This window comes from Drosophila simulans, chromosome 2L (genome assembly GCF_016746395.2).
Source record: "Drosophila simulans strain w501 chromosome 2L, Prin_Dsim_3.1, whole genome shotgun sequence".
Lineage (NCBI taxonomy): Eukaryota > Metazoa > Arthropoda > Insecta > Diptera > Drosophilidae > Drosophila > Drosophila simulans.
The window spans coordinates 23,571,415-23,593,289 of NC_052520.2; the positions used below are offsets into that span (position 1 = coordinate 23,571,415).

The 21,875-nt window shown below is 40.8% G+C and overlaps 1 protein-coding gene across 4 annotated transcripts in view; it reads left to right on the forward strand.

Annotated features, from left to right (window-relative positions):
• LOC27206899 (lachesin) overlaps window positions 1–21,875 on the forward strand; it is a 221,245-nt gene that overhangs the window by 118,753 nt on the left and 80,617 nt on the right. For all 4 annotated transcript variants that reach the window (XM_039298586.2, XM_039298587.2, XM_039298588.2 and 1 more), the window contains 2 exons: window positions 12,569–12,688; window positions 12,741–12,914. In XM_039298586.2, the coding sequence (XP_039154520.1) occupies window positions 12,569–12,688; window positions 12,741–12,914 (294 nt within the window). The remainder of the gene's footprint in view (window positions 1–12,568; window positions 12,689–12,740; window positions 12,915–21,875) is intronic.

The window sequence follows — 21,875 nt, forward strand, 5'->3', positions numbered from 1 at the left end:
CGTGAGGAGATGGAATAGCTTCTCGACCGGAGTCAGCCTGGGGTTGTTTACGTAAATTGCCGTGAATAGGTCCCGGAAAGTGGGCCATCGGAGGTAGTCGCCATCGAAGACTTCCGTGTCGCATGGAGGTAAGCGGCAGCCGGACGAAATTAGCGGCTGAGAGGGTGCTTGCGCGACTTGAGGCGTTGCTCTGTCGATTGTTTCGCCAATTTGTGCTGCACATGACTCGTATACTGAGTAGCAGTAGTCATATTTGGCCTGGAGAATAGGCACTGTGTCGAGCGATCCTTCTTGGGCCATTAGGTCAGAGCATGTTTCGTACTCTCTTTCCACTTTCTCCCATAAGGCTCGCACCTGTTGCAGACGGACTTGTAACGTGTGTAGGGACGGAGAGGCTTGATCTGGAGTGTTGATCTTCGCTTCGAAAAGGCTTACGCGATCGCTGACGGCGATGAATTTATACAACGCTGCGTTTGCGGGCGTCGGCTGCTCAGAGGATGCCATTCTCTTTGTGGTAGAGCGTGTGACGCGGAGGAAATCAATCCCGACAGCGGATGGACTCTCGGATTTTCTCGATAGAGAAGACTCACTAGACGCTCGCGTCACTGGTCGGGAAATGACCAACCTAGGAGTTGTCTTCGAACTGGTCGATGGCACAACCTTTGGTTTCGGAGTGGGAGTCGCGGTTTTGACCCTGGGACTAACGGACTTGGGTGCTGGCCTACCGCGAGTGGATAGCGGAGATTGCGGGTTGAACTTTTGTTCTTTTCCAGGTGCGGGTGTCTTTTTCTTGTCTCCCTCTAGGGGCATGCTCAGCTATGCCCTAGGAGAAGGAAGTCAAGAAGGCCTGCACGCCGCAAAAAATGTGGAATTGAAAAGGAACCAGACCCAGAGGGCATCCAAATCTGGATAGACAAAGGATCCCGTCGGAATTCGGGAGAAAGTTGCAATTGGGATCTGGAGATTGGAGCACGAAGGAAAAAAATCCCAATTTTTGTGAAATAAGGCCCCAATAGATCTTAAATCAACTGGAAAAAAAGCTTAAATGAAGTACAATATAGCTAAAATTCAGTTTATTGCAATTTCTAAAAAAAATAGCTAAAAAAATAGCTACCAGCTGGAGTCTGGATAATAGCCAAGGATTTATAAAAAATCGTTACCGACTGGAAATCCCGAAAAAGAATAGCTAATATAGAAAATAGCTATAAACTTGAATTTATAAAAAATAGCTACCGGATTTCATATAGCTAAAACTCAGTGTGAAAAAATAGCTAGGAGGATTCACAAAAAGCAACAGCTAGAGTGAAGTCCACAAGAAGATATAGCTTAATTGGAGTCTAGAAAAAAACAGTAGCTCAAATTTATAAAAAAGACTATAAATTGCAATTTCTGGAAAAATAGCTAAAAAATAGCTACCAGCTGGAGTCTGGATAATAGCCAAGGATTTATAAAAAATTGCTACCGACTGGAAATCCCGAAAAAGAATAGCTAATATATAGAAAATAGCTATAAACTTGAATTTATAAAAATAGCTACCGGATTTAGGACCACAGCGAAAAAATTGCGACAATTTTATTATTTTAATTTAGGAACCAGAAATAGGAGCCAGAAATAGCTTGTAAAAAATTATTATTTGGCTTAAATAATTATTAAATAATCGGGTCAGTTTTTTTTTTTTTTTAAATTTTGTATTTTATATTTCGATTGTAGGGTATTCTCTCGTCGCTATGCGCCGGTTTTTGTCAGGGCAATAAAGAACAAAGAGGAGACGAAAGAACTTGCACTTGGCAAGTCTATGTATGTCGCGACTGTGTGTATGTGAATATGTATGTATTATTTGGAGTTTAGACATAAAATTTGTTCTTAATATTATTTATTATATGATATAATATATTTATTTATTAATATAATATTATTAAAAACATTGATGGAAAATAAAACGCCTTTTCCGCGTCGGCACTTGGAATAATTTTATTTGTGGTATGGATTTGCCGACGGGAAACAATCAAAACTTAGGTAAACTTTGGTTATACGCCTTTTCCGCGTCGGCACTTGGGAAACAGGCAATGTAAACTTTGGTACACTTTGGTTAAAGGGAATGGAGATAATCTGCGCAATGTATGTCGCTAATATGTGTGATGTATATGGAGATGTATGCGTATATTTATGTGTATGTGAAATTTTGAATTAATTATTTACATTTTTTTATTTATTTTTTTTTTTATTTATATTTATATATATTTATATTTTTTTTATATTTATATTTTTTATTTATTTATAATTAATTGAATTTTGGACAGTGTATATATATATATATATGTATATGCGCTTGGATACCAGCGGATCACCGTGAGACGAATTAGGGGGCCGGTATTGGCAAAGTGCTTGTTTATGCACTTAGAAAAAAGAAGTAATCACGGTGGCTGGGCGCATGTACTTATATATTTTCACTTTTCACTTGTACGGATGGACGGAAAGAATGAACGCCGTTGGAAAAACGAAAATGGCGACCACGGACGGAATAGGATTTAAAGCCGTACTTATCTTGATTTTTTCCGAAAGGAGCACTGGCAGGATCAGGATTTATCCGGCTCGAAGGACCATGAAGTGGAGTGGGCGGAAATGTTTGTTGTTGTTGTTGCTGCGGCTGCTGCGGATTCCTCCAGAAATTAAAAACGCGCGGGGTTGACTTCAACTTTTCGTTCTTTATTCACGCACTTGTAAATTAAGACTACCTTAACACTAACAGTGGAAATACCGCGGGACCGCGGAGAGGTGAATACCTTGCGGAAAGGGAGGAGAGCGAGAGGAGAGAAGGAGAGCGCGAGCAGCGGTGCTTGCGAGCCGTGGAGGAGCTTTGAGTGCAAGCATTGGCCGCTTACACTGCCGCTCAACTGTTTGCGCCCTTCCGGCGTGAACACCAATGTAGATCCCTTGCTTTTAGTCTGAGGTGCGTCGTCATGGCCTCTATGTGTTTCCGCCAGGTGAGCCGCTTGTCCAGATGAATACCTAAGTATGTTACGTTACCGACTTGTGGGATGCGCGTGTGGTTCATTACCAAGGGTCGGCAGGTTTGTTTGTTTAGGGTAAATGTTACCTGTTTGCACTTTCCTTCGTTTACTCGTATGCGTTTGTTGTGATGTCCGCCATGTATAGGGTGTATAGAATAATTATAATTGATTTCTTCCACTTTTGAGGGAAGTATCCAATTTTAGTAATTGCGTTGAAAAGCAAGCAAATTCGTAGAACTCCACACATTGGGAGCTCGATGATCATTTTCGAGGTTATTAAGTCGTAGCCAGTCGATTTTCCAGTCTTCAGTTGCTCTTTAATGACTTTCGTTATCTCGCTTGGCCGAAATTCTACAGGATCTTGTTGTGCTAAGTCAAAAGCAGTTAAAGGCGGAAGAGTAAATGAGTTAGTGGCTGAATTTGGTTGAAATACTTTTTTAAGATGATCGGCGAAGACTCTTGCTCTGTCCGTGTCACTGCGAGACCAGTTTCCGGTAGAGTTACGAAGAGGTACAACCGTTTCTCTTGGTGGTCTTTCAACAACGAGTTCTTTGTGCCTGTGGGGGTGAGATTCTCGATCTACCTTTGTTGTGCGTTCGCTTCTTCTTTCTTCAACGCTGTGGTAAGTCTGCGAGAATCTGCTTTTAATTTACTCTTTGCGTTAGGTGATCTGTGCTCCTGCCACTACCTTCGATGTCGTCGTTTTTCAAGCACAAGCAGTTCAATATCTCTACTTGTCTTGTTAAACTTTATACTACATACTGTCTTGTGGAGTTGGCGCTTTTGCTGCTGCGACAAGTATTGATTCTATATCACCAGCAAACTGATCAATGTCTTGCTCGATTTCCAGGGGACTAGAAAAGCCGGTATGGGAACAAACATATTTTTTGTACTATTGCTTGTAAGCCTACACGGTCGCTCGATGTGTTGTAGCTGGTACAAAAGATGAAAGAATACCGGGCAGTGATACGATGAGAGTTCGGGAAGTGTCTCAGCTGTAATCATTGATTGGGATATCCTTTTTGTGATGGCAAAGTCAATCAAATCTGGAAGCTTTATGGGATCTGCTGGCCAGTATGTAGGCGCTCCCGGGGAAACATAGTTAAGTTTGTGCTGCGGTTTGATGATTGCGTTGTACAGTTATTTTCCTTTAGGGTTCGCTATCCGAGATCCCCAGTACATGTGCTTGGCATTCCAATCGCCAGCTGCAACAAACCTTTCACCAAACGAGTCAAAAAGTGTTGTGATTTTTTCCTCAGAGATTGTGAAGCGGGGTGGGCAATAGACAGCAGCCAGATTGAGAGCACCGTTATGGCATTGGAGGTTTATAGAGGTACATTGTAAGCAGTCTTCTTGCCAATTACCAAGAAATTGGTGCTTAATTCGCAATCGTATTAGTATCCCAGTGCCTCCATGGGCCTTGCCATCCGAGTGATTCGTAAAGTAAAATTTATATCCTGGTATTTAAGTATTAAGTTGTACTTTTCGGTAAGGTGAGTCTCTGAGAGTAGCATAACGTCAATGTTTCTGTCGGCTAAGAACTGAGCAAGTTCTAGCTTGTGCCGCGAAACGCCATTAGCGTTCCAGGTAGCTATTGTTAAGGGAGTCATTATCCTGTTTTAGAAGAAACGAGCATTTGAATAAGCTCTTGCATAGTTCCTTGCATGAAGGTCATGAAGTCTTTCATGGCTTGCTGCGTCGAGAGCATAATCGCTTCAACGCCAATAGGCTGCTGTTGCATGTTCTGTGTGTTTATTTGCTTACTTGTGTTTATTTGGTGAATTTTATGCTGGACGCTGGAGGTGACTGCTGTCGGTTCTTGGATCCCTCATTTTAGTACACTGGCAAAGGAAGAATTTGGCATTGTTCGGTGGCTGGCAGACGAAGGGCTGTTAGTTGTAGTCGGTTCCATTACTTTGTGAGCTGTTGGTGTGATACGATCTCGAGCTCAATCCACTCGTTTGTTTAGGCGTCTCTTGAGTTCCCTGTAAACAATGCTTCCTCGCCAGTTGGCTGTGTGTTTTTCGCCACAGTTGCTGCATAACTTAATTGAACTGTCGTTTTTATCCTTAGGACAGTTTACAGTACTGGCATCGCTGCAAACGACGCAGATGGATTTTAGGGTGCAGTACGCTTTGGTGTGGCCATATTCTTTTATTTTTATTCACAGGTTGCCTGCGCTTGTGTGGCTCTTCTACGGTTATTCTTCGGTGCAGTAAAGAATGTAGCTTATATATAGGATGTACTTCATTTTTGTTGTTTTTCTGACTCGATGGCTCCAGTTCGACTTTAAAGAGTGGCTGCGGCTCTTTGTTCCTGTTGGGAATGTTGATCACCGTTTTGGCGTTTAAGTTCTTCTCCTTTAGTGTCGCGATAATAACGGACGCTGTCACTGATGACTCTATTCCTTTAATGACAACCTACAATCCTTTGGCACTTTTCAGCTGGTAGGTGTAGTAACTTTTCCCAGCTTCGTCCAGGTACTTGGTCACTGATCGGTGGCTAGACTCATCCTGAGTCTGCACTTTTGTTTCTTGTATGTTACCCTTACTAAGAGGTATAACATGGAACTTGTTTTCTCCGATAATTGCAGCTAGTTTGTTAACCAGCGCACTTGATGTTTTCTCACGTATATCTATTGGTGGCGGCTTTATCTTCTTCTGCCCCAGCTCCTGCACTTCGCAGTCATCCAATAGTGCAAACCTATTTGATCTTGAGTCATTGGAGGCGTTGGCTCGATTTAATTTCGGCTGGTTACCAGCCTGCTTATGTTGTGGGCTTAGCTTTCGTTTTATTTGGATGTAGCGATCCAGCCCTGTTTGACAAAGTTTTTTGTTTTGTTTTGGTTCTTGTCCGCTTCCGCTTTCAAGAGTCGGTGTGAGTGCTCTCGCATTCATTGTTGTTGGTACAGCGGAATTGTACACCGCTGTCGGTTTTGAGCATAGAGTTGATGTTGGTGCTATTGCAGTTGTTGTTACTAAAGGTGCAGTTGCACTAGATATCGTGATTGCTGTATTGGTAGTTAAAGAACTTGACACCGTTTGGAATGGGGAAAGCTTGAGAGATACGCTCTCAGTGCGTTCGGGTTCATTTTCTGCAGTCATAAGCATTGGTGAGCAAGACCGCGATCGTTTGCATTCTGCAGTTGCTAGGTTATTGACCGGGTGGATGATTTGGCACTCGCGGGCGAAGTATGCATTGTTCCGGTGCAAAGAGAGTCGGCGCTCGTCTTGCTCTTTTTGCCGCTGAGCGCGCAATTCGCGTTGGCTCATTTAATAACTATCGTTTTGTTCGTTGTCTATTGTTTTTTAGTTTTACTTTGTATTGATTTTAATATAATATAATACGTTTAAGTATGTATAGTATAAGCCAGCCCATCAACCAAATAGTGAAACACTTTTATTGTTTTAACTATTCAATAATAATTTTATTTAAGCAACCGATAGAACTGCACTGTCTCGTTGTCTGCAAGCGAATGGGATCGATTACCCTCTAACTGCATGTGAGAGGCAACAATGACAGAGTACAAAGAGAACAATAATAGAGCGCGTTCTCTCTTACATGATCCTCTTCATTTAATCACTCTCCACATACACGCAACTTTGTATAAGTGTGACTTTTGTATTTTCAAGCAATTTAACATTGCCAATAGCGTCTCTTTCGCTTTCGATTTGTTTATATATTTTATGTTATTAACTATTTACTTCACTAAATCAAGTTATTTTATACGGAGCTCGATGAAAACACGTCTGTTCAATCTGGAGGTTCCGCACGAGTATAATAATTCCGATAATATAATAATACTACTATTATGATAATAATATAATAATAATAATATAATAATAATAATATAATAATAATAATATAATAATAATAATATACTTTATTTATTTGTTATACTTATGTTTTATTATGGGTGTAGGCCTAAATTTTAAATTCCTGGTGTTATTTCCCGTGTACTTTTCCAGGTTCTTGTCGTCTCTCTGTCTCCTCTTCGGTTGTTTCAGCTTCAGCTTCTTCGTCGTCAACGTGTTCTTATTCCTCTTCCTTTTGGCGAGCTGCTGCTGCTACTGCTGTGCTGTTGTTGTTCTCTTTTTTTTCCTTATTGCCTGCGCTTTGCGCTCACGCAGCCGTTCTCCGCCGTTCGTCGTCTTTACTTTTGCCGTTACTTTTCCTTTTTTTTCTGATTTTACTTTACGTGTGTCGTCACTTCGTCGTTTGCACTGTTAACTGTTATCGGTGTTGCTCTTCTGTATTTCCGTTAGTTCTCGGCGTTCTACTTCTACTTTTCCTTCTTCTTTAAAATTGTTGCGGCCACTCCTCCTGGCTGGATGAATGTTATCCTTTTTGCCTGGGCTACTAGGGAATCCACGTCAGCACTCCAAAGAAGGTTTTCTGCGGGCTGGCCTGACAGAAAATGTGATCCACCAATGCGCAATGCTATTGCCGATGAGTATTTTTCTCTTCCCAAAAATCTGTTTTTTTTCAAACAGTTTTATTTTATAGCCGACCGTGAATTTTGATTTTTAATAACTCACGGGAGTTTCTTTTTGGTCCGCGACATAAAATTTTTGTCTTTCGTTCGCGTTAATCGCTGGTTCCTGTTCGGGCGCCAGTTAATTGATTTTATTTTGAAGGTTGCAAGCGACCGTTTATTGATCATTTGAAACTAAAACTAGCATACAAAAGTTTCCGTAAGTCCCTAGCAATCATGTGAAGTCGTCGGCAGCGTCGCAGCGGAAAAGTGTTGATGTCGCGCTTAACCGTTCGTTGGCGTTGATGGCAGCGGAGACTAGACTATGCAGACCTCTGGTCAGCTTTTTGGGCACTTGTGTTTACCCAGAACAATGTAGAAACGCAAGATGTGAGAGAATCGATTGCAGGGCATTAACTTATATAAGGTATCATAACTAAGGTTAATGATACTGAACTCAATGCTAAGTCAGTACCCGGTCCGAATCTATTGCGATAAATCAGCGGAATTTCCGGTTACTGTAAGCGGACCCCCACAGGCGCAGCGTTAGCATTCTGGACGTGGTGGTGTGAGAATTCACTAGGCGCAACGTTGACAGAAATACCGGCAGAAGTGCCGCTATAAATATTTGAAATTTAAATACTTTTGTTTTAGACAGAGCTCAAAAGGGATCAGTCGTATTCTGATGCACTTAATAAAGAAGAATAATTATTATTTGAAATAACTTAATAATTGTTTAATTTATACATGCATACATGCTAACACTTACACTTCACATACATTTTGTGATCCCGTCAGCTTTATAGCCAAGGTTTTATGTTTACAAAAATACAAATAACAAATGGTTACAGTTTGTACAGCGATATATGCATTTTAAATCTCCCACCTTTTGAAAAATAACATAATATAGTGTTATAATATATAATATAAGTTATTATATAAACATTTTTTTTTTATTTATGTCCTTATTAATATTTATATTTCTAGATAATTATGGTTATCATATGATTTGTTTATTATTATGCGTGAATAAATGTTAATTAGTAATTATACCCTTACTCGTAGAGTAAAAGGGTAAACTGATACGTTGAAAAGTATGTAACAGGCAGAAGGAATCGTTTCCGACTATAAAAAGTATTCTTGATCAGGATCAATAGCCTATTCGATCTGGTCATGTCCGTATGAACATCGAGATCTCATGAACTATAAACCCTAGAAGGTTGATATTCACCATACAGATTCTAGAGACAAGGACGCAGCGCAAGTTTAGTGACCCATGTTGCATAACTGCCACGCCCACACTTTTGAAAAATGTGTTGACATTTTTTTAGTCTGTTAAGTTTCTATCGATTTGAAAAACAATGTTTGCAACGCCCTAATGACGCCAAAAACTGCCACGCCCACATTTTGAACCATCAAAATGTTTTCATAATATTATATGGCTGGTCAATTTCTATCTATTTGCGAAAAAAAACTTTTTGCCATGCCCACTCTAGCGCCCTAAAACCGCACAAAACAGCTACGCCCATGTTGAACAAATTATTGATATATTTTCAGAGTTTTATTACTCTTGTAAATTTCTATCGATTTGCCAAAACATTTATGCCCCGCGGAAACCGTTTACGCCTTCAATTTTGAACAATTTTTAAATTTTTTCTCATTTTATTTCCAAATATCTATCGATATAACAGAATTATGAAATTTCCCGTCTCATTCACGTTAGCTGAGTAACGGGTATCTAATAGTCGGAAACTAGACTAGAGCATTCTGTCGTGTTTTGTCTAGCTTATTTAGCATAGCATATTTAATTCTGTCTAGTCCAGGTGTGTTACCTTTTAGTGTTAAAATTCTAGATATGTTATAGCAAAAACACTAGAATAACAAGATGCGTAACGGCCATACATTGGTTTTGCACTATGCAGCCACTCTTTCGGTAACGTCCAAAATTGCTCTCTGTCCGCTCGCATACGATGAGAGCGTAAGAAATCTAAAAATAGAATTTGCTTGCTTGCGTGAATAAAAACAAGAGAAGATAAAGTATATGTGTCCGTACTTGTTCAAGAAGACATATTTCGGGCAGAAATCAATTCTGATCCAAGGAACGAATTTACATATTTGGCCAATTTCGTAGCAATATGATGTAATAAAATAATAATTAAAAATTCACGCCTTGAATATATTTCCGTACTTTACTATTAAAACAAGACGACTTTAATTGAATATAAACTCGGTTATAACACGAAACTTTCAAAAAATCGAGAAGCTGTGCGTATGCTTTTAGCAAACGGATTAAGAGAAATTAAAAGGAAAAACAAAAAAGTTGGCGCGCTTTTCAATAATTCAACTTAATCTAATTTTAATTTTAAATACCAAAAATGTATATTTTACATACATTATTATTTAGTCAAACGACTTAATAAATATACTAAATAATTAAAGCAAATACAAAGGAAATTATTATAACTACCGTAATTTAAAACATAAATTTTCCAAAAAGATATCATTGCAAAAAAAAATATTTCGTAAAAAGAATACGTAGTAGAAAATACAAATTTATAAAATAAATAAAAATAAGAAAACTGATTATTGCAAATGTCATATCTTGAGGCACGAAGTGCGGACACAAGCACTCAACAATCATTGCCTTATTTATTTTTCTCACGTCGCAAGCTGAATACTCTAATGACAAATATTCTAATATAAAGTCATTTGTGAAATTTATTTTGATATATTATGTACATAGATTCGGCTATTTCTATTTTTAAGCTATATTTGAATAATAATAACGTTAAGGCAATGCAAAACAAGAATTTTTCACCAATTGATCAAAAATAATATAGATTTAAAGTCTTAAAACTTCTAAGGTGAAGGGCATATTTTGTCAAATTTATAATGCATGAGCATACGTGTGCACACATACAGTTGACGGCTTTCACTGTATGCGTAGAAAAGAGCTGTGCGCTGTAGACCTCTCCGCTCCCTCCCTCTTGAAAAAAAATTTGAGAGAGCCTGGAGCCACCTCTAGGCCAGTCCGAAAAAATGGTGTGCAAAAAAATCGTATGGCGTTACGCATCTTGTTTTTCTAGTGTCTTTGCTGCCACCGTATTAGTGAGGAACCGTTCAGGAATCATCGTTCTTTGCCGTGCTCTTTCCGACTCTGGATGTCAACTGCACCTCAAAACATCCCAATTCGCAAATCAGCATCAACTTAAGAGGATAAAATCGGCAGTTTGTGTCACCCGAATAGGCGGTTTTAGTTATGAGACAAATGGCTCGTCAGTAAAAATTGCAATGCGATTGCTGTTACAGCCTCCAATATACAAAAAAAAATCATCCGTCCTTGAATATTGACATTTGCAGCTGGAACATACTTCAAAACCTTAAGATCGCGGACGCAGAGTTGCTGGTCAGCCAGCTGATCTCACAGTCAGTTGTGACTAAGCACGTCCTAAGCACCCCGGTCTGGCAGCGCTGGCGCGTTCATGAGTGTCCAGGCACATGTGACGCTTTCTCGGAGCGTGTACTCACTGACAAAAGCTACCAGCTACGTATATCGCCAAACGATCGGTTCACCGATCATAGCAACTACTCCTGTGCTGATGACTGGTATTCTGGGCAACATGGAAACACAGAGACAGGACCACAAACGAGCAGGAGAAGCAGAAAAAGAGTGTAAAAAGCCAAGGAGCAGACCAATACCTCCACAGATGCGTCACACTTAAAATCCGGGGCTCTGGCGACCGAGCTGGAGAGGTATACCTTCCACAGGCGCAACTCGCCCTTCACATTCACCCGCCTTAGTCCACTGCGCGTTTGACCCAAAGTGGGCTGCTAAGTGGCCTGCACTTGCTCTCGACCAGTCGGGTAGCATTACAAATGAAAAGGCAAAAACCCATTCTGCGTCTAAGCCAAGGATGCCGGCGGAATGGTCTGCGTCTGAGTCGCAACGGCACCATCACCTGGCGAAAGGTTTAAGTCCGCACACCTGGAGGCCCAACCATATATTCCCCCCAAACCCGCGGCACACTTTGCCGTCGGATCGAGCAATGCAACAAGTGCACCCAAAATGGAAGAAGAATGCTTGATGTTCGGTAAAACGAACAAGGTCCTAAGGACCCCACCCAACACGATGTCTTCCCCAAGAGGCCATTAGAAGTGACTTCCCCCCCTAACAGAGCCCAACCAGCAAAGCGGGTAAAGGCCCCTCTGCTAAAAATCGAGGAGAAGGGAGCAATTCTGGACGACCTTTTGATGAAGGTCAACCACAATAGGGTGAGGAGCATTTATCTGGAACTTGCGCTGCGTCTATGTCTCTGTCTCAACTCTCTAGCATCTATAGTTCCTGAGATGTCGGCGTTTATACGGACGTTTATACTTTATATGGACGGAAACGCTTCCTTCTGCCTGTTACAGGTTGTAACTGCAAGGAGCAACATTTTTGACCGGATAATTTAAGAGCATAGTCCAAACGAAATATCAATAGACAACAGAGTATGCTATAGTCGAGTTCCCCGACTATGAGATATCTTATATAGCTAGTTTATTTTTCTGGGATATCGATAGATAATTAAATCAGAAAATATTAAAAAATTATTCAAAAATGGGGTCGTGGAAGGTTTTAGCTCGTTACAGTGGGCGTGACAGAAAGTTTTTTGGGAAATCGATAGAAATTAACAAGAATAATTCGAATTAAGAAAAAATATCGAAAAATTCAATTCAAAAAAAGTGACAGATTTGGTCGTTTTTGGGCGTTAGAGTGGGCGTGGCAAAAAAAATTTTTGCAAATCGGCGCTTCCTGAGATCTCGACGTTCATACGGACAGACGGACTTAATATGACTTAATATGGTCGGAAACGCTTTCTTCTGCCTGTTACATACTTTACAACGAATCTAGTATACCCTTTTACTCTACGAGTAACGGGTATAAATATTGCAATTTGATGTACTGAATGAAATTAAAAGTACAATTTTATATGAATATATACATTTTTCTAGTAATAGGTAATGGTTAAAAATTAAAAAAAAGTTCTGTGTAAAACTAAATTTTTGTTTGCATTGGAATTGTATATTTAATTTCTTTCAGTTTCACCAACAGTTAAAGCCATAAGTCAATTGGTTGGAGCACCAGTAGAAAAGGAAGTAACTTTGGAATGCATTGTAGAAGTTTTCCCCAAGCCTCTTAATGGTTGGTACCGCAGTGAAGGTAAAAATGTACATTTAAATAATCAACTGAAACTAATTTGTATATTTTATAGGAAATATTAAATTGCACAACGGAAACAAATATAATATTTCTGAAGAAATGATTAACATATACACATGGCACCTCAACCTTACCATAAGACATCTGACTAAATCAGATTTTGGAACTTATAGTTGTTCCAGCGTTAATGCCCTCGGTAAAAGTGAATCACTTATTCGATTGCAAGGTAAGAAAAAGTTTATCGATTGCTGTCGCACCTAATTATTTACTAATTTGTCCAAGATAAGTGCGGAGTAGTAGTAGACAGACGGACGGACATGGCTAGATCGACTCGGCTATTGATCTTGATATTCATACTTTATATAAACGGAAACGCTTCCTTCTGCCTTTTACATACTTTTCACCGAATCTAGTATACCCTTTTATTCTACGAGTAACGGGTATAAACATGAAAAAAACTCATTTCGGCAAGTTCGATAATATTTGAAAATATAAGAATAGAAATATTCGAGTATGTGCTCTTGTTGACAGTGGTTACACTTCAGAATTTGGTTTTATGGCGTACTAAAATAATCTAACAGTGTTGTTAGTTGTGTCCGAGTATTGGGTACTTATAAACTTTAACTTTAAACGTAAACTTATAAAATTTATTATTTTAATACATTCTAAAAAATCGTGAAATTATTTTGAATCCGTTTCACAGTGGGGTTACCAACTCTTACCAAAATCTTCCAGGATTGATGTTTTGTTATCCTTTTCCGTCTATTGGTTTTCTGTCGTGTACTTCAAACGAACCTAATTCATCAATAGGAGTTTTATATAACAAACTGAATTGTTTATAATTTCAGAATATTTCCTGGCATATTTAAACATAACAGGTATAAATTGGGTTAAATTGGGTAGATGATGGATGCAGATTTTTTATTACTTTGCAAAGGCAAAACAGTAATTGAATTCATATAAATATGACCTTGTATATGCATATAAGTTATCATAAGTAAGGTCAATGATACTGGACTTAATGCTAAGTCAGTATCCGGTCCGAATCTACTATGATAAATCAGCGGAATTTGCGGTTACTGTAAATGGACACCCACGGTGGTTCCCACAGGTGCAGCGTTAGCAGTCTGGACGTTGTGGCTTGAGAAGTCCCGAGGCGCAACGTTGACAGAAATAACGGCAGGAGTGCCGCTATAAATATCTGAATGTGAAATTGTTTTTTCGTTTTAAACAGAACTCAAAAGTGATCAGTCGTATTCTGATGCACTTAATAAAGAATAATGATTATTATTTGTCCTAACTTAATAATTGTTTAATTGGCGCCCAACTTAGCAATAAAAGTGATTTGAAACCGGATCAAAAGACTTCGCGACAAAACAAAATAACGGTAAAATCGGCTTATATGTAACATATAAATCGAAAACGTACAGCAACAACAAAAATTAAAAATAAAAAATAGATCAACTCACAACTGCACTAAATAAAAAAAACAGACAAAGAAGAATACAGAAGCGGAAAATATAAGTGTTCATTGCCTTTTCTTTCAAAAACAAATTAAATAAAATTTGAATTTAAAAGTGATTATCCGACGATTGATTGGCCTAGTGAGAGTAGTAGTAAAATATTACCAAAATTTTGTTCAGTACAATAAAAGCTATATAGTAGAAAAGGCGGTCAAGGCCGTGCTTGAACACCAATCGACGGTTTTCGAAAAGAGATTAGCTGACACGACACAGAATATGCTACGACAAATAGATACTCTGCCTATAAAATCAGAAACTCCAAAGGTAGTAGTATACGAGCCCTTAGATATCGTAAAGTCCATCCCAGAATTCGATGGCTAACAGGAAATCTATGTTTCTTGGCGGCAAGTAGCAACGGTTGCTTACGAACTCATTAGACCATATAATGGGAGTTCGAAACACTATCAGGCTGTTGCAATAATACGCAACAAAGTTAGAGGAACTGCCAATTCAGCACTATCCTCATTTAGTACGGTGTTGAATTTCGACGCGATTATAGCCCGACTAGACTTCACATATGCAGATAAAACCCCACTGCGTGTTATACAACAGGAACTCGCAACACTGAGGCAGGGCGACATGCCCCTGCTAAAGTATTATGACGAGATAGAAAAGAAGCTAGCACTTCTAACCAACAAGACAATAATGTCACACGAGGAAGCAGAAGCAAAGATCCTTATTGAACAGCATAGGAATGATGCTCTACATGCCTTCATTGATGGTCTGAAAAAATCCATCAAACAGACAGTTTTTTCGGCGCGTCCAAAGGATCTGCCAACAGCCTTCGCATTGGCACATGAGGCAGAAACGAGCATTGAGAGCTCTGTATTCAAAGCCGTCTATGCTAAGCATAACGAAGAAAAATACAAGAAATCCTCGTCTCAAAAGATCCAAGGGGGGCGTAACAACGCACAGGGTCAACAAAATTCAGACAGCTCCAACTATCAGGGTAAAAACCCACATTTTAATAGGGCCAGGCCCTCGAGAAGTCCAACAACGGACCAAATAATCAAACACAGGGTCAGAAGGCTGGTAGTTTCAAACAACGCCACGCCCTCCCAAATAATCAAGGCTTTGAGCCTATGGAGGTTGATACCTCAACATGTTCTGGTCAACAGACCCAGTTTAGGGGATATAATGACCAATCCAAGCAGACAAATGCTGCATCACACGTCCCAGGAATCACAGAGACAGAAAGATTCATCAGAATACGAGTTGTTAGCACAATCAGAGGTATAAGCAGCCGATGACGATGGCGCATCCGACGACGAAAAGTGCTATTTTTTAGAAACTCCCTGCTACCGTACATTACAAGAACAGTAGCAGGGCAGAATACTAAGCTCCTGATAGATACGGGAGCATCAAAAAATTATATAAAACCACTTCCCTTCCTGAAAGCCATTGCACCAGTTGACAACCCGTTTCAAGTCAATTCTATACACGGGCATACGAAGACAGAGCAGAAATGCCTTATCTATATATTGGAGACGAGGACATACTTCTTCGTCCTAAACAGTTTAAAAAATTTTGACGGCAATATAGGCCTCGATTTATTAAAAAAAGTTGATGCAACCATCAATCTTACAAGCAATTTAATTACACACAAATTTGGCTCAGAGCCGTTACAGTTTATGAAGTGTCAAAATGTGAACTTCATCAAAATTGACGGCAGTAACATTCCACTGGCGGTCAAAGAAAATTTTAACAAAATGATCAAACAAAGATCAAAAGCATTCGCGGATCCTAACGAAAACCTACCTTTCAACATAAACACCGTAGCTACAATACGCACGGACGGAGAAATTATACCCGTATCCAATGGGCGTTGCTGATTTTGTCAACGCAGAGGTCAAACGACTTCTAGCGTATGGCATAATAAGGCCGTCAAGATCCCCATACAACAACCCAATCTGGGTTGTTGACAAAAAAGGCCGTGACGAAAATGGTCACAAGAAAAAACGTCTATAGAAAATTATAGAAAATTAAATCAAAAAACAATAGACGACAAATACCCCATACCTGCCATTTCCACCATACTGTCCAACATAGGTAAGGCTCAATATTTCACAACATTGGACCTTACTTCGGGTTTCCACCAGATTGAGCTAGCTGAAAGGGATCGAGAGAAAACAGAGATAAAAAAGAGATAACGGTAAAACAACACTCTAAATGTGTGTCACACACCAGTCGATGGTGATGGTGTGGCTGTGTGCGCTCTGTTTTCTCCGCTTGTGGGTGATGTGGGCGGTGCGCGTGGTGACTTTCCCGTTATCTTACCCCAGTGCCGTTATCACAGACGATAACATTGCGACCCTTGCTGTCCATGCTTGAAGGACTCAAAACCGGATCAGGAAAACCACTGCTTCTGCTACTCCCGTTGCTACTGCCTCTGCTGCGGCAACTGCCTTTCCACTTCCACTGATGACGCGACCAGGTTGCCTTTTTGGGTGTTGGTTGTGATTCGGTTTGAAATCACAGCTTGCAGCGCCACTGCTCGATGAAACCAAACAAAATATTGCACATCAATCGCCTTTCCCGTTGACATATAAAAGAAAAAAAAACGAGTTCTGTAGACTTCCATTCGGTTTAAAAAATGCTTCTAGCATTTTTCAAAGGGCAATCCATCGACAATCCATCGAAAGGGCAATCCGACGTTCTTAGGGAACAAATAGGAAAAACATGTTACGTGTATGTTGATGACGTCATTATTTTTTCCGAAATAAAAGAAGACCATGTCAAACACACCGATTTCGTTCTGAAAAGTTTATACGAAGCTGGCATGAGAATTTCAATGGAAAAATCCAAGTTCTTCAAAGAGAGCGTGGAGTACCGGGATTCATTGTGTCAAGTCCTTCTTAGGTCCAGTTACTACAGGTGCTTCATTAAAGGCTTTGCAGTCACTTGCAGCCAGACCTCTTACAGATATCTTAAAAGGTGATAACGGGAAAATAAGTGGCAACCAATCCAGGAAAGTTAGAGTAAACCTGAACCAAAGCCAACAACAAGCATTGGAAAGGTTGAAAAACGTCCTGGCATCAGAAGATGTGCTCCTTTGGGTATGTACCAAACTTCAACAGACCATTTGACCTCACAACTTATGCTTCGGCACATGGACTGGGGGCGGTTTTGGCCCAGGACTGAAAACCGATCACAATGATCTCCAGAACGCTACGCGACAATGAGATAAACTTCGCGACTAACGAACGAGAACTTCTTGCGATAGTTTGGGCATTAAAAAACCTAAGAAACTATCTGTACGGAGTCAAGAACCTTAACATCTACACCGACCACCAACCGCTGACATTCACGGTATCGGCCAGAAACCCAAACGCAAAAATAAAACGCTGGAAAGCTTTTATCGACGAACACAACGCCAATATCATTTATAAATCAGGAAAGGAAAATCATGTAGCTGATGCCCTGTCCCGTCAAAATGTTAACGCGCTAGACAACCAATCTGACTCGAACGAATCCGACAATGACTCCAACATTGCTACAATTCACAGCGAACAATCTCTTACATACACAATTGAGACATCCGACAAGCCAGCAAATTGCTTTAGAAACCAAATTATTATTGAACACACAGACATACCATCAGTTAAAACCTTTATAATATTCAAGGACAAGCTCCGATATATAATCCAATTTACAGACCGAGAAAGCCTGTGGCACACTGTACTGGACTTAGTAAATGCAAACATTGTGAATGCCATACGCTGCGAACTCCTACAACACAGATTAATACATTCCCCTCAACGACATTCAGGTATTGTAAATACTTGGTAACGGACATTACTGACAGGACAGAGCAAACTGAAATAATAACCGCAGAACATAACAGAGCACATCGCGCAGCCCAAGAAAACGTCAAGCAGATATTGCGCGACCCCTTCTTCCCGAAAATGAGCCGCTTAGCAGCTGAAGTGGCCGTAAATTGTAAAACTTGTTCAAAGGCAAAGTACAAACGTCACCCTGTCAAGCAACCACTAGGAAAAACCCCAATACCATCCTAAGCCGGAGAACTTTTGCACGTAGATATATTCTACATAGACAAGCAACACTTTCTAACGTGCATTGACAAGTTTTCCAAGTTCGCCATAGTTCAACCTAAAGGTTCACAAGCAATCACTGATATCAAAGGCGCACTCTTGCAGATTATAAATTTCTTCCCTGCCACAAAGACCATTTACTGCGACAACGAGAGAGAAATCCCTAAATTCAGAAACAATTCGCACAATGATACTTAATAATTTTAACATAACAATAGCAAATGCCCCTCCCTTACATAGCACACCTAACGGTCAAGTGAAAAGGTTTCATAGCATACTCGTGGAGATTTCCCGTTGCTTAAAAGTATATAAATTAATCGATGACACAACAACCTCCTTTTAGCAACAACCGCTCATAATAGAACCATCCACTCAAACAAGAAACCAGTCGATATCATACATTCAACACCAAATTTCACAAGAATAATAATTTCATCAGTTCGGGGAAATCATTGGTATGTCATCATATTGTATTATGTGTTAGAATATTCCAGAAGTACAGTAATTTCATCATTTCGGGGAAATCATTGGTATTTCGTCATATTACATTATTGCATACTGCGTTGCTATTGGTCGGCTGTATTTTTGTAGCTTTGGCATCTCCCGTTACAGCGCGGCGGCAGCGTGTGGTCGCTGTCGCCGAGTGTGGTTCGAAGGGTAGCACGGAGAAGAAGTGAGTGACACAATTTAATTGTGTGCAGATCTTCGGTGCGTTCGAAACTCGCTGCGCGAAATGGAGAATAATAATTGTGCTCCGACACCAGAAGTGGGATCTGTCTCGCTGCCTAACACCATAGATGGGCCGTGGCGCGTTTTAATGGAAATGCAAAATAAAAACTTGATCGAACTTGTTAAAGCAATAAAATCAACGGCATCCGAAACAACAAACAAAAATAATGTGGTGTTACCTAAATTCAACGCGGACCTTGATGGCGCAGACGCAACGGCATGGTGCTCTACGGCAAATATTATCTTGGCTGAATCAACTATAAAAGGCAGCGCGTTAGTTATGGCTTTAAGTGCAGCGATGGAAGGAAGCGCGTCGCAGTGGTTTGCTCAAATATGCTATCCGGAAATAACTTGGGCCGAGTTTAAGGAACTTTTTGTGCAACGTTTTGCTAGTGTGGAAACTCCAGCGGCTATGTTTTTAGCAATGCTAGCAGGTTGTCCAACTGACGGCGAATGTCCCTCCAATTATGCTAGTCGCATGATGACGTCGCTTATTACGATGTGGCGTGAGATGGATGCGGAGGAAAAAGCTGTTTCTGTGACGCTTGCTAAGTTGGCTCAAGTAGATAGCAGGCTGCAACGATTAACATTTACTTCAAATGTGCGCACAAGAAGTGAATTACAAACTGAGCTTAAAGCATTTACGTTTAATAAACGAAAGAAAACTCCGCAAGAAGAAATGCCTCCAGCTGACATAAAGCGCCAGCGACTTTCAACAATGAGATGCCATTTCTGTGGAAAACTCGGTCACAAGATGATCGAATGTAGAGCTAAACAGCAGCAGCAATTTTCGTCTAATGCCAAGGACAGCAACGACAGGAACCCTTTTGGTCACCGTCAAAAATCGGATGTGACTTGTTTTAATTGTGGCGAGCGCGGTCATATTTCAACACACTGCAGCAAGCCCAAAAAGGACAAAGGCACGCATCAAGTGAAAAGGTTGGAGCTGTGCGAGGTTGTCGAACCCAAGGGAGAGATGATTCATCAAAGCGAGACATTTTCAACAACGTTTGACTCTGGAGCGGAATGTTCTTTAATTAAACAAAAGCTAAGTAGCAAATTAGTTGGTAAAAGAATTAACAATGTAGTGATGTTGAAAGGTATTGGCAATGGTAGTATTTGTAGCACATTGCAGATACTTAGTAACGTAATAATTAACAATCATTGTATCGAAATATTGTTTCATGTCTTGAATGACATATATTTGAAAAATCACATAATTATTGGTCGTGAAGTATTGTTTCCAGAATTTAATGTTATAATATCACCTGGTAAATTTGAAATTGTCAGAGCAAAAACTGTAAACTATTGTTCTAATGATGAGAAATTTTCTGAGTTAAATACTGATCTTGTTGGTGAAGACAGAGATAAACTAAAAAGCTCATCATATAGTCATCATATTGATGATGATGCCAGCGCTTTTTTGCTGGCATACATTGCGTGAGCCTTGAACGAGAGCCTTCGGTCTATTAGAACCCCAAGGTATTTCAGCGTTTCTGCTGAGGGGATTTCGACTCCTTTGACTTCGACACGCATGCACTCAACGGACTTTCTGCTGCTCAACAGGACTACTTCGGTCTTATGCGCAGCTATTCTAAGTCCGACTTTCTCGAGCCATTCTATGACCGCCCTGATTGCCTCGTTACTTTTGTCCTGGAGCTCCGGTATTGTCTTGGCGACCGCTGTTACCGCAACGTCGTCGGCGAAGCAGTGCAGCTCTATACCTCTGGGCTTGCTAATGCTCAGTATTCCATCATACATAATGTTCCACAAGATCGGTCCTAGTACCGACCCTTGGGGAACACCTGCGGAGACTTGGTGGCTCCTTGGACCAGCTTCTGTTTCGTACCATAACACACGGTCCCTGAAGTAGTTGCCAATTACACCTCGTATATAGTCGAAATGCTCAAGTTGCGCATTGCGCCGAGGATATTGGGCCATCTCGCTGTATATAATGCGTTCTTGACGTCTAGCGTGATGATGGCACGGTACTCCTAACTGCCGCCTTACCAACGGTGACCGTCGAGTGCTTTCCTGGCAGCGTCTGTTACGGCTTTGAGAGCGTCGAACGTACTTTTCCCCTTCCGGAAGCCATACTGTTGGCTCTGAAGGCCTGTGGGACTTTCAGTGATTAGCTCAATGCGCGCGTAGAGTATGCGCTCAAAGAGCTTGCCAACAATGTCCAACAGACACAACGGTCGGTAACTGCGAGGTGTATTTACGGGCCCCTTGCCTTTCGGCAGAAGAACCAGCTTCACTTTTTCCAGCGGAGAAGACTCCGTCAAGCAGACATTGTTGAAATGTATCCCTGAAGACCTCAGGTCTTGAGGTGGCGGCTGCTTTGACGATCGCGCCCGGGATACCATCAATGCCCGGTGCTTTGTTAGATCTGATCCTCCTTGCTGCTTCGACGACTTCGCATGTCGTGATGCACGGGAAGTCAGAGGCGGGGGGTCAACAGCGGGTTGCCATAACGTATGTTGGCTTGGAAATAGTTCCGACACGATGTTAGCCAGGGCGGCTGGGTCCTGCGGAGATCCTGCACCAGCGGAATTGAGTATTTTCCTTACGATTTTGTAGGCGAGACCCCAGGAGTCGTCGTCTACGCTAGCAATCAGGTCCTTAAATGCATTCGCTTTTGCTGCTGATATGCCGTTCTTAAGCTCAGTTCGCTTCGCTTTATATAACTCAATGCACTGGGCGTGGTTCGGTTGCACTCTAGATCGCTGCGCTTGTCTCCTCGCCGTGAGGCATTCCGTCCGAAGCTGCAAAGAGTCACTCCACCAGTAGACAGGGGGCTTTCGTTTCGTGTTCACTTTCCTCGGCATCACCGCATCACACGTTGCACTGAGCCTATCCATGAGCGCTGTCACCATGGTCTCC